Source organism: Balaenoptera borealis (genome assembly GCF_965194805.1).
Source record: "Balaenoptera borealis genome assembly, chromosome: 12".
In the NCBI taxonomy this organism is placed as follows: Eukaryota; Metazoa; Chordata; class Mammalia; order Artiodactyla; family Balaenopteridae; genus Balaenoptera; species Balaenoptera borealis.
Window position 1 is genome coordinate 48,115,591 of NC_138869.1, and position 13,136 is coordinate 48,128,726.

At 46.4% G+C, this 13,136-nt stretch overlaps 1 protein-coding gene across 4 annotated transcripts in view; it reads left to right on the forward strand.

Moving 5' to 3' along the window:
• CCR8 (C-C motif chemokine receptor 8) overlaps positions 1 to 13,136 on the forward strand; it is a 157,024-nt gene that overhangs the window by 97,259 nt on the left and 46,629 nt on the right. For all 4 annotated transcript variants that reach the window (XM_082348658.1, XM_082348657.1, XM_082348660.1 and 1 more), the window contains 3 exons: positions 6 to 103; positions 807 to 2,832; positions 7,100 to 7,255. In XM_082348658.1, coding sequence (XP_082204784.1) covers positions 2,779 to 2,832; positions 7,100 to 7,255 — 210 coding nt within the window. In that variant the 5' untranslated portion in view covers positions 6 to 103; positions 807 to 2,778. The remainder of the gene's footprint in view (positions 1 to 5; positions 104 to 806; positions 2,833 to 7,099; positions 7,256 to 13,136) is intronic.

Below are 13,136 nucleotides of genomic sequence, written 5' to 3' on the forward strand. Positions count from 1 at the left end.
TGCAGGTTACCGAACCCAAAGCAGATGCCTCTGGGCAGACTCAGGGTGGATGACCATCACTCCTTCCTAAAGGGCTTTCCTCCTGGCCCTGAGAGAAAAGCAGGTGAGGGGGGAACAGGGAATAGAGGGGTTGTTGATGGTGGGGTTGGTGAACCATTCCCTCAGTGGAAGCTTTGAGGCTCCCCTTTGTGGTTGTCATGTGAACTGCTGGCCCAGGCCTGGCTGAGGCAGGTGTGGGCAGCAAGGTCCCCTCCAGGGCCCCAAGTCAGGCAGACCCTGTGCCAGGCACACCATAGTCAGGGGCTCAATTGACCCTCAATCCATTGGCCTGCGAGCTGGGTGTCCTCAGCCCATCATAGAGATGATAAAACAGAGCTGAAGTCAGAGTTTACCCAGGAAAAGAGTGCTGAAGCTGGGTATTTAGGCCTCACCTCGTCCAGTGATGGAGCTACGGGTATCACACAGACTCCCCTTCCGAATTCTCAATTTGCAAAGGCTGTTTACAGCTAGGCTGTGGGACTAAGAAGTAATTTTTGGACTTGATAAAGGGCTTCCCAGTTTTATAAAGTGTTTTCACATTCTTTATTTCTTGTAAGCCTCACAGAACCCTATAAAGCAGGTTCATGAGGCATGATTATCTCCACTTTACAACCAAGAAAACAGGTGCAGAGATAACAACAGGTAAAACATAATCATCATCATCCTAGTTATTAATGTTTACCGTGTGCCAAGCTCTGTGCTAAGTGCTTTGCAATTGTTACCTTGTTTAATACTCAAACAACACTGATACTGTTCCCATTTTACAGAAAGGATGTGAAGGCACAGAAATGGGCACAGTACAGGACCTAGAGCTGCAGTCTGACTTTGGAATCCGAGCTCTTCCTTACCACACTGTACTGACACTTGTGACTCACTATGGACCACAGGTCTGGTAAAAGATGGACAGGAACTGGATTCTGCCTTCTTTGATGCCCTGGGCAGTGTTCTTTCTACCACATCACAATGGCTCTGTTGTCCTCTTTCAGCATCTGAAGGTAATAATACAGGTGAAAACTTAAAAAAAAAAAAAAAAGAGAAAGACAAGTTACACTCAGTTCTTTGAGGAGAAAAAAAAGTATTGGCAAGATGAATGAGGGTATGATGAACTGGGAGATTGGGATTGACATATATACACTAATGTGTATAAAATGGATCACTAATAAGAACCTGCTGTATAAAAAAATAAATAAAATTAAATTTAAAAAAAAAGAGATGGATGAGGGTAGACTCAGGGCACTGGGGAGGGGTGTTTGATGGGTACACTGCCAGAGGGGAGGTCTGGGCCGTGCTCCAGGCCAAGCTCACGACTTAGCCTGGTTGTATCTCCCTGGAGTAGAGAGCACCCTGTTTGTAATTCTACACTAGTTGCTGTACGTGCTGTCTGTCTCCCTGAGTATTCTTCTAAAGCTTCTCTGTGCCAGTGGGCCGGTCTCTCTGGGGAGCCGTGGTTTCAAAATTGCAGTGTCTAGAGCTGCACTGTCCAATGCAGTGGTCACAGGCCACACGTGGCTGTGGAGCACTGGTGATGTGGCTAGTCTCAATTGCACTGTCATGTAAGTATAAAATATTTACCAGATTTTTTTAAGACTCAGCATGAAAAAAAAGAATGTACCATATCTCATTCATAATGTTTATATTAATTACATGTTGAAATGATAATATTTTAGAGGTATTGGGTTTACTAAAGTATTTTGTTAACATTTTACCTGTTTCTCTTTACTTTTAAAATCACTACTAGAAAATTATGTGTGTGGCTCTTGCTGTTGGACACTACTGGAAGACACTGATCTAAAGCTTTTGGTCCTGGTGAATGTGCTTATGACACCTGTCGGAAGCCAGACACTCCTCAGAGCTGTCCAACGGGGAAGACCTGTTTTTGTCCCACCCTCTGTGAGGTGTTGGAGGCGGCCAGGGGCGGATGGGGGTGGGGGAGAGGTGACCTTAAGGCTTTGTCTCTCTGCCAAATGGGCAAAGGGAAAAGTTCCTGCAGCCCAGTGGCAGGGGAACAGAGGAGCAGCACGTTTTCTGTGTGAACCACCCTGCTCAGTTGGCAGGATCCCTTGGTTTAAACTCATGTTACAGTATACTCCAGCAGCTATGAACTCATTTCAGTTCCTAAGATTCTAAGCTTTTTCTGGTCTTGGCCCCTCCCTCCCCTCCTCTCCCTACTTGGCTGTCTCTTTAGATAGCAAGTGGGTTCTACACAGAGACCCCCTGACCCTCTCAGCTGCATTAGGTTCTCCCACTGCGTCAATTCTCTCAGTCCTTTATTTCCTCTTCACAGGACCGGTCCCACTTCACCACCACCCTCTTGGACATAGAGTGTGTTTGATGTCTGTCTGCTCATTAAACAGAAACATCATGAGCGCAGGGACTGTGTCCGTCCACTCCTATGTCCTGCTGCCAACATGTTCCCCTTATAACAGGGAAGAACAAATCTCACTCCATATCAGATGTTTCTTTTACTTTAACCTTTGTATTCTATTGCTTTTGCTTCCGGTTAAGAATGTTGCCTATAGCCTGAGATACATAGGATAGCCCCTTCTCAAGACTCTGACCTTTAAAGATATAACACTTTGCCATCCCTATAGAGATAAAAAGTTGCAGAACAGAGAATGACATTTGTCTTGTTGGAGGTTTACAGGAACATTTTGACCTGACCTACATGGACAGCTGCACGTTTACCTTGTCGTCATTTCCTGTGGCAGCTCCCAAGGGAGCCGCGGTCACCCTCAGGCTATGGAGCACAACCCCAGCTTGGGAGGGGCGGCCACTGCCCAAGGTCACCACGCGGTGAGTGCCTGAGGGAAGCCGGGCCTGGGGGGGGGGGCGGTTCGCACACCTGGGGCCTTCCTCCTCACTGAGGGCGGGCCTCCCCTTCCTGTGTCCCTCTCAGAGGGGCCGTGGTCACAAGCCCAGCTTGACCCTGTTCTTTGGGAGATCCCATGCTTCTTGGGATGTGGTATCCAAGCCCTAAAACTCTCAAAGTGTTTGTGCTCATCTTGGGGACCCCCTGCAGGGCCAAAGGGAGACAACCCAGGGGGCCAGGCGGCTGGTGGGTGCAGGCACTGGGTGCAGGGGTGGGGGGCACTGAACCTCAGGCTTGGGGCTCCTTCCCACCAGATGGCAGAGTGGGAGCAGGAAGCAGTTCTGCTCGGAAGGGTCCAGAAGCCGGGCAAGGCCGGGTGGACTCAGCAGTCGCCCAGCAGGTGTCACCCTCCCTCCTCTCCAGGCCGAGACCTGGGGGCCTGCACCCTGTTCTGAGGCACTGCTCACCTCACCTCTCCGGGGGAAGGAGCCAGTGAGGAGAGCACTCAGGTGCAGAGACAGACAGACAGACAGACTGGCAGAAAATAAGTTTGACAGGCAGGAGCAAGAGTGAGCGAAAGCCAGGCTTCAGGAGAGAAAATGCTTGCCTTGAAAGGACTTCTGCTAGAGAAAGGCTGAAAGGGATGTTCTGAGGGAACATTTCAGAAGAACAGCTGAATCCATTCACCGAGCACCCCTCCTGCCCCCACACGATCAGGAGCCCTTTGCAGGCAGACCTGAAGTCACGCACCTCTTTTAACGCAATGGGTGCACACCTCAAGCCCTGCTTTGCTAGGCTTCTGCCTCGCACCAAAACACACACAGACGATGGTGACATTGACTCATCGAGTTTGCCAAAGACAAGGAAAATGGTAAAGCACAAGAACAGACAAGGAATCTGCTGAAGACAGAGGGAAGCAGAGATCCGATGAGGGAAGAGGGACACAGAAGTTAAAAGCCCCAGTGGGGAGGAAAAATGTGAGGCCATGAGGTCCACTAGGCCACTCTCCAGGGCCCTAGGGAACATCCAGGGCGAGGGGCAAGGCAGCTGGACAAGGGGGCCAAGACTTAATCCTGTACTGAATGGATTTTTCGCTAGAGGCCCCCATGGAAAAGCTGCCTGAATAGCTTTGAGAGTCCTTGAATTCAGCTCTGCACCTAGGACCCCCATCCCAAGGGTGGTCATTGGACACACCACACTGTGGGTGACCAGACTCCAGAAGGATACCTGCTCAGGTGACACCTGGGCTGGAGAAACAGTCAGACAGACCTTCAGAAAGGCAGGCAGCTGGCACGCAGAGGATTCGTGAAACTGCTCATTCTTCTCTGTCTTTATTTACAACTGCTTTTCCCCTGGCTCTCCGTTTGCTGGGCAACCGATTCTGAACAATTCATATGGGGCACACAGGCTGGCACTGCGGCTCATGGATGATGTCATTAGGAGCCTCACTGTGACCACAGGGCGCACACTGCATCTTCCCTGCACAGTGAGTCAGAGCCATACGTAAGTTGACCGTCTGTGGCATGGACAGCTATTTTCGAAACACTTTCAAGTCATTCTTTCAACCCTCCCTCTAACTGTGTGTGAGAAGCAGGGCTGGCTGGCTGGAGGGCTAAGCCCACGCGTGTATGCCCGTTTCCCACTCAGCATGATGAAACGGAGGGACCACATCCTCCCTAGGACCTCTCCAGGCTATACACCTATTGTGCTTGCCTGCTGTTTGCCTGACCACCCAGTTCTAGCAGATTTATCAAGTTCTCTTGTAGATACACTACATGGAACCCTGAGCTGAGGCTGGGGCTGGGGGGTGCAGAACTTTGAATCCCAGAGATTCAGTGTGGAGGCTTTCCAGAGACACATCTATGTCAAATCCTGGGAGGGATGAAAGACAGTGGACCGAGGAAAAGAAAGAAGAGGTAGAGAAAAAAAAAATGAGAAAGAAAGAGAATTTCCAGGTAATATAAGCAATGAGAAAGTCTAGGGGCACCCTCCTGGTACAGAACACCTAAGATGCTGGATAATTATTTAACAACACCGTTTAAAATAAATGACTGGGGGACTTCCCTGGCGGTCCAGTGATTAAGACTCTGCGCTCCCACTGCAGTGGGTACAGGTTCAATCCCTGGTCGGGGAACTAAGATCCCACATGCCGTGTGGCGCGGCAAAATAAAATAGAGTAGAATAGAATAGGATACAATACAATACAATACAATACAATACAGTAAAATAAAATAAAATATATAATACTGATGTGGCAGAAAAGCAAGGGAAAACCTTAGAGCCTGGGATGCAAATCCAGAAAGGTGAGGGCAGCCGGAGCCTTCGTCGCCCTGGGCACCCTGTGGTGCCTCAGGCCAGGAGCCTGGTCTTCATGGGTTGTGCCCCTGCAGCAAGGAGGATGGAGACAAAGTCTGGGCTGGGAAGGGTGGGAGCCTTGTCTGAGGCCCACACAAAGCAGGATTCCACAAAGGGCAGCCCCCTCAATGTCTGTCTTAGCTGTGTCCCTAGAAAACAGAGGCTGAGGCAAAGCCTGTGTAGTAATGCCGTATTGGGATGTATGAGTCAAGGGAACAAAGTGAAGGAAAAAGGAAAGTGAGGCTGGGAGAGGAAAAGCAGTATAAAGTGGTTTGTTCCTGAGCTGGCCACAGCTTCACAGAAAGTACACTGGTCGCCAGGTCATGTGGGACCTCTGCCAGAGACCCAGGGAACCTCTGCCTCTTAGAACAGTTACCTACAGGGACAAAGGGCAAGCAGTTTAATCCTCAGCTCTTTGTCTTCTCTTAAGTCTCTTTGGTCCACATTTCCCCTGTGGGGCGTTCACTTCCCTGCATTTCTGGGTTGTGTAGCCTGGGCTCTCGGGGCAGCTGCTGGGAAAGCCAGACGCCCCATGGATGCAGGCAGGTCAGACCTAGAAGCAGAGCTGTCAAGTCTCCCAGTGCGGTGGACATGACGGAGGCTGCCCTACCGCCTTCACGTCATCCCTGGGGAGGCTAACGCACCAGCAGCACTAGGAACTGAGGCTGGGAAGGCGGAAGCCTAGACTTAACAATGGCAGAGACCGTGTGGGCCACCACTGGGGCACTGCGGCTAGGAAGCAGCCAGTGTTCAGAAGGCCAGCAGGGCTGAGCAGTTCTGGGGAGGCACATAAGCTGGGTCCAGTATGGAAACAGCTGGGTCCATAGAGATGGAAACAGACGGTTGATTTATAAAGGGCTATTTACAAAGGTACGGGCAAGTAGAGGCACCACAGGGACTAGTGTAGTAACCTAGTCCCCACAGCATAATGGCAAGATGAACTGCTACCACCTTTAGGCTTAAAAGGACAAAGGGAAGGAGAGGTTTCCAGAACTGGATGGAGTCATGTACAGTAGATTACCTTGAGAGGAGCAGGGATCTTGGAGGGAGGAACCTAGTCAAGCTGAGGCAGCTTCACAGGAAGGAATCCAGAGCATTAAATACCTGATGTGGTCCAAATAGATCCAAATAGGCAGAGCAGGGTGGAAAAGGGTTTACTCTAGAGGGGTAAACTGAAGCTGTCTGGCATCACCATAGGTAAAATTCCAAGTAATACGAGTTCACAATCAAAAATCAAAACACACATGGAACTGAGCCAGCATGGATCAGAATTAACCAAAAACATCAAACCTCAAGACCGGACCCATGAGGACTTTGGATACAGAAATTGTAAATAAAGACTATAAAATGAGTATATTAATATATTTAAAGAAATAAAGAAAGATAGTGGGATATGATGAAATACAAGGCCATGGAAAGTAGTTTGTGTGATATAAAAACCAGTAGACGTTCTGGAAATAAAAAATACAAAATGACTGAAAATATAAAATGCAACAGATGAGTTAAGGTTAAACTCAGGAGAAGAAGAATTTGTGAACTTTAAGAAAGATCTGAAGATACTACCAGAATGCACTGCAGAAGGACAAAAGGGGAGAAAATATGAAGGAAGGTTAGGAGGCATGGTACACAGAATGAGGAAGTGTGAGCCTGTGTCTAACAAAAGTCTCCGAAGACTGTGGTGGGCAGACTTGAAGATGGTCCAATTATCCCCCCTCCTGCTATTCGCACCCTTGTGTGATCCCTTTCTCTTGAGCTGGGCAAGACCTGCAACTGGATTCTAACCATGGAATATGGATGTGGCAAAGGTGATGGGATATCATTTCTGTGAATTACGTCACAGTAGATTGTACTGTGTGTCTTGCTAGCAGACTCTCTCAATAAACTCTTTCCCCACAGGGTCTGATCGGGAGCGGCAGCTGGTGCATCTTGGAAACTTGTCATAGTCTATGCTTGAAAGTTCAAGGACAGAAGAAGGTGAAAATCACCTCAATTTCAAGGTGTGATGAGCAGCTGTTTCTCAGTGGGGAGGGGAGAGGACAACACAAGACATGGGTAAGATGTCCAGTGCCATCTCTAATGTTTAGGAACCACGAAACAAACAAAAGATTGAAAAGGATGAAACGGTCATACTTTGAAAGAGGGTCTGAAGAGCAGCAGGATGGGGTGCTAAGCCTGAGATTTCCAACGCCAGGTGCACACACAAACTTTCACTCTCTGGTATAAAAAACGAATCATAGCAATGAGTTGACAGCTTATTAACAGGTGGGATTCCACTCCATCCACGGGCCATTGTTAATATCATTATGGCAGAGTGCCATTGTTGAGGTGTTACCGAACCAAACTTGGGTCCCCTGGCTCCTGTGCAGTAAAGCCAGTCTGCTGACACTGGGTTGTGGTGAAGGAAAGTGCAGTGTTTATCATAAGATGCCAGACAAGGAGTCTGGGGCAGCTAGTGCTCAAAAAACCTGAACTCCATGATGGGTTTCAGGGAGGCATTTTTAAAGGCCAGGTGAGGGAGGGGGCATTGAGGGGTATGTGATCAGCTCGTGCACAATTCTCTGATTGGCTGATGGTGAGGTAACAGGGTGGTGTCACAGGAGCTAACATTATCAATCCTCAGGCTCCAGTAGGTCTGGGGCCTACGTGTTCTTGGCCATCATGTAGTTAACTTCTTCCATTTGGTGGTGGTTTTAGCATTGTAAAACCACTCAGGAAATGTGCAGCAAATAGTGTTATCTAGGTACTTCAGAGGGGAACTGAAGCAGAGGACTTGCGGGGAGGGGTCTGTCCTGGGAAGGCCCCACAGGGTCCTGCTCAGTTACAGAGAGAATATAGTTTACAAAAGCAAAATCTTCTCCCAACGCAGAAAACTTCTCCACAAAGGTAGCAGAGGAAGAAAGCTGTTTTATTATTGAATATACTATATTAAACCAGAATGTGATCGCATAACAGACAATCCGCAAAGAGATTGCAAAGATGGAAAGTAATCGCACCCCCCTACATAGCCAAGCAGATACAGCCCATTACACACACTTTCTCAAGGTGAACAATAACTAGTCCCCTAGTAAGAGGAGCAGTACCTTTTGTCACACGTAGTTGGTTCCAAATTTACCTAAGTAATCGGGGAGACCCCTTGTGTTGGCTTTAATCAGAGGAGAAACAAACTTCTCATTGCAAATTGGAACAGAGAGTACCAAAGTTAGGTTCTTATCCTCCCACAGAAACTGGGAGATGGTTTGCATTTCAGAAAGATGGCTCCCAGGTCCTCAGGAAATGATCCTCAGTTATGAGGTCATTATAAAGATTTATGTACATTTGAAAAGAACAAAGAAATTCTGAAACAAAAGGGAGGGGGAGAGAAGTCTCCTCCCTTATTTGCAACAAGGAGAGTTAACCCTCTATTTTTATTCTGTATTTGATCTTAACACCATCCAGTGTATTTTCTGTGGCCATTTTTCCCCTCATAGTTGACAACATATATGTACTTTGATTCGTTAATTCCACATTTAAGAATCCCCAGGAGATGTTGAAACATGTTTTTAAAATGTATGTTCAAGTGTACTTTTACAACATTATTTACGATAGAAAAAAAAATTGAAATCAACCCAAATCCCAAATTCCAAAATAAGGAAGCAGTTGAAAAAAGTTAGAGACTTCTGTATGATGAGGCATTATGCATTAAAATGGCATTTATGAGGAAGTTTTCAATGACATGAAAAAACCCCTAAGACCTAGAAGTCTGTATACAGTGTGTTGTCAACTATGAGGACCTGGGAGCCATCTTTCTGAAATGTAATATGAGCTTAAAGGAGGTGGGAAGGGTAAGAGAACTAAATCCTCAACTTCCTCAACAGCAAATCAACAGAAAATAAAAGTTATGAATTGAGAAATAGCAGGATAAGCCTACTATTTAGAAATTTTGATGGTAAATACCAGAGGGGGAAAAACAACTAAAAGTATCTTTGGTGATCCTTTTTGGAGTGGGGGGCTAGTGTGGGGGGGGGACAAGGGGCAGCTATATTTTGTTATGAACTTTGAATACTGTTTAAATTTTTTGCATATATTATAGGGCTAAAAGTAAAAATTAAGTACAATTTTAAAATCCCCTGCATACCACTCTTCCCCCTGACCCTTGAAAAAACATATGAACTTTTCCGTATTTCATAGGTCAGAAAGCTATTTTTATTTCTGTTCTGCTGTTTTTCTGGAAATGAAACTATTTTGATGTTCTCAGTGAACCCTCTGACTCATACCTGGAGAGGTATTAGCATTTACGACCTCAGAGATTTCTACATCTCTCCTGCTCAAATGAAGGACTCTGTGGTCCTCCTCTCCCTTCTTTGAATTTCCCACCTCCTGGCAGTTATCAGGGGCTGAAGAGAAAGCCTATTCCTCACCAGATGGTGGGCAGTGTTTTGGTAAGAGTGTTGAGATATGACTTAGTTATAAAGGAGTTGGTTAGGGTAGGGTTGTGATCTGTAGCAGGTTCCCTGGTGTCCCCTGAAACCTAACATTTTCACAGAACTTTGGTGCCTGGGTTTAAGCTGATCTTCCCATTTATTAGCTCTGTGACCTTGGACAAGTTACTTAGCTAATTTAAGCTTCTGCTTCCTCATTAACAAAGTGGGAAAAATAGTAGAAACCCATCCTTCTTAGAGTTTTGGTGATAATTAAATGGGACACTCTATGTGACCATGTATGTAGTGTACCAAGTTGGAGTGTTCAATACATTGGCTATGATCAGTATTATCTATTAGAACAATGTTGACCCTCTGCAAATCATGCCGTTAGCCTGAATGGCACTGAAAATAACTCAATTCGGTGTGTGTGTGTGTGTGTGTGTGTGTGTGTGTGTGTGTGTGTGTGTGTAATTTCCCTTGAGACTTTCTCTTTGACCCATGGGTTATTCAGAAGTGTGTTGTTTACTTTCCAAGTGTTTGGAAATTTTTCTGTTATTGATTTCTAGTTAAGTTCCATTATGGTCAGAGAATACACTCTGTATGATTTAAATTCTTTTAAATTTGTTGAGGTTTATTTTATGGCCCAAGATATGGTCTCTATTAGTATTTGATCTCTGAACACTTAAAAAGAATGTGTATTCTGCTGTTGTTGGGTATTCTATAAATGTCAATTAGATCCTGTTAGTCAATGGTAGAGTTGAGTTCTTCTAGATCCTGATTTTCTGTCTAGTTGCTTTATCTATTGTTGAGGGAGGGTTGTTAAAATCCACAATATCATTGTTGCTGTGTCTTTTTCTCCTTTAGTTTATCAGGTTTTGCTTCATATATTTTTCAGCTCTGTTGACTGGTGCATACACATTTACAGATGCTATATCTTCTTGGTGGATTGACCCTTTTATCATAGCATCTGTAAATGTGTATGCACCAGTCAACAGAGCTGAAAAATATATGAAGCAAAACCTGATAGAACTGAAGGAAAAAAAGACACATCAACAATGGTAATTGTGGACTTAACAACCCTCCCTCAACAGTAGGTAAAGCAACTAGACAGAAAATCAGGATCTAGAAGAACTCAACTCTTTTGTAATAACAGGAAGAAGATCCTAAAGAAGCAGCATGGTTAATAAGCAGTGGGTGCTTTTTCTGTACCCAGCAGCCTAAGACATAGCTATGAACTCATTTTACAGGTGAGAAACTTGTGCACTGGGTCACAATGTGGCTGAGCTGGGATTCAAGCCCAGGTTGAGAGCACCTGAAGCCGTGATTCTTCATTCCCATCTCTTTTCTTATCCATTTGTCTCTTTCCAGTCACTCATTTCTGGTGAAACCTGTGTCCTTTCATGTCTGTCCCCTGGCAGCTGTTCACAGCAAGGCCCTGTAAGGTGGAGGCTAGAGGGACCCACGCTGGAGCCACGCTGCCTGATTCACATTCCTGTCTGGATTAGCCAGGTGACCTCAGCAAGTTACTCAACCTCCACTCCCTCATGTTCTTCACTTATAAAACAGGCGTAATAACGGACTTGCTTCATAGAGCTGTTAGAAAATTAAGTAAACTGATATTTGTAAAGCTCCTAGAACAATGCCTGGCACAGTCAGTATTAATTAAGTCCTTGCTGTTATTCCTTCCACAGCATTACACAATCGGTCCCTTTTCCTGGAACCGTCTTTCTCCATTGTCAACCATATTCAAGATTTTTTTTTTTACATTTATCTTGTGGCTTAGAGTGCCTCTGGCCCACTGTCACTTGTCACCAGGTATATGTGTATCCAGTTTGAGAAACGGGAATGTGTACTGGGCTGAGCAGGAAGCCTGGACTCTCACAGGTGCTCAGTAAATGATTACAATTTTGAGCTATGAGGGAAGAGGACTCCCTTTAATTCTCATAAGAGTTCTATGAGGGAAATCCATATTTGTTATTCCCATTACAAGTGAGGAATGTGAGGAAGAAGGAGGTTGAATAATTTTGCCCAAGGGCGTATGGCTAATCATAGGTTGGGTTTTGATTTAGGCCATCTGGCTCCCGTGTGTGTCCCCTCACCCCTGCCTTACGCTACCTCTCCGGGAAATAGCCTGTGCAGGATGGACCAGAAAGTAGACAGTGTCACCCGGGTGGGGATTGTCAAGGAATGAGTGACTGGGGAGAGTGAGGAAGCTATCACTGCAGTTCGAGTGAGAGATACTGTGGATTCGGATATATTTTGAAGGTGGAAGCAACAAGACGTGCTAATGGATTGGAAGTGCAGGGTGAGGCAAAGAGAGAAGTTAGTGGATTATGTTTTTGGCTTGAGCAACTGGGGATGTAGATGTCATTCATCCAGAGGCAAATTCCACCAGGTTTGTGGAAGGTGAATCAAGAATTTTATGTGGGATACATTTCACTTAGATGCATCAAATGGAACTGTCGAGTAGGCTACTGCGTGTACAAATCAAGTTCAAGAAAGAAATACAGGCTAGACTAGAGAAATTAATGTGGGCATGACCAGCCTGTTGATGGTATTAAAGCCATGGGAATGAGTGACTGCACCTAGTTGGGTGGACAGAGAGGAGGAGAGGTCCACGGGCTGAGCCTCCTGACACAGACTGAACTTGAGTAAGGAGTGGCAGTGTGTGAAATAGCTGTTTTGATTGATTCTAGTTTTTCAGTGAAATCAGAAGCAAGACCATTGATTGGCTGAGAATGGGGACAGAGTATCAGGGTGAAATGGTTGTTTGGGAAGCTGGGAGGCTGAGTTGATCAGGGACATTGAGTAGAATCGCCCGGCAATGAGGAAAGTCAGCTTGAGGCTTGTTGTCAGGAACTAAGTGCAACTAGGCAGGAGGTAATGTGTGTTTCAACCAGGAGCTGCTGAGTGGAGCAGACAGACGGTGGGCTTAGGAGAGCTGAGGTTCAGGTGGGTGAGTGTGAGAGAGAGAGATGACGGGAGGTTCCCTGAATCAGCCTCCTTTCTGCTCCCCGAGACCTTGGTCCTATTTTCAATGCTGGTTGAGTTTTCACTGGTGCCTTCCTGGTCTCTTTGCCCCCTGTGCATCTCCCTGCCTTGCTCACCCCCTTCACCCCTCCAGGCCTCAGCCATCCTCCTCCACTTCCTCTCCTGCCCCCTCCTTCAGTTTCTCATCCTGAGGAAATCGAGCCCACAAGCCAGCTCAACCAGAAGAACTGGAACCAGCACTTCAGAAGGGCTCAGTAATAGTGACTTTCTCTATTTAACAAAGATTCCTACCTGCATGCCAACACCAGGGCTGTATTTCTTAGAATGCAGGCTCATTGAAGTCAGAGGAAGCAGCTTGTCCACGCATCAACAAATGTGGCCCAAGGCATACTCGTTGTTAGGTCCATTGTGAGATGTGAAGGTGGTCTCTGAGCCGTTCCCTCTGCCGTCAAGGAGCTTGTTGTCCGGCGGCAGAGGTTGACCCAGGTGGAAAGGACTGCAGTGGACATTGGGATGTGCCCCTGGTCTCCCTTCAGACTGAA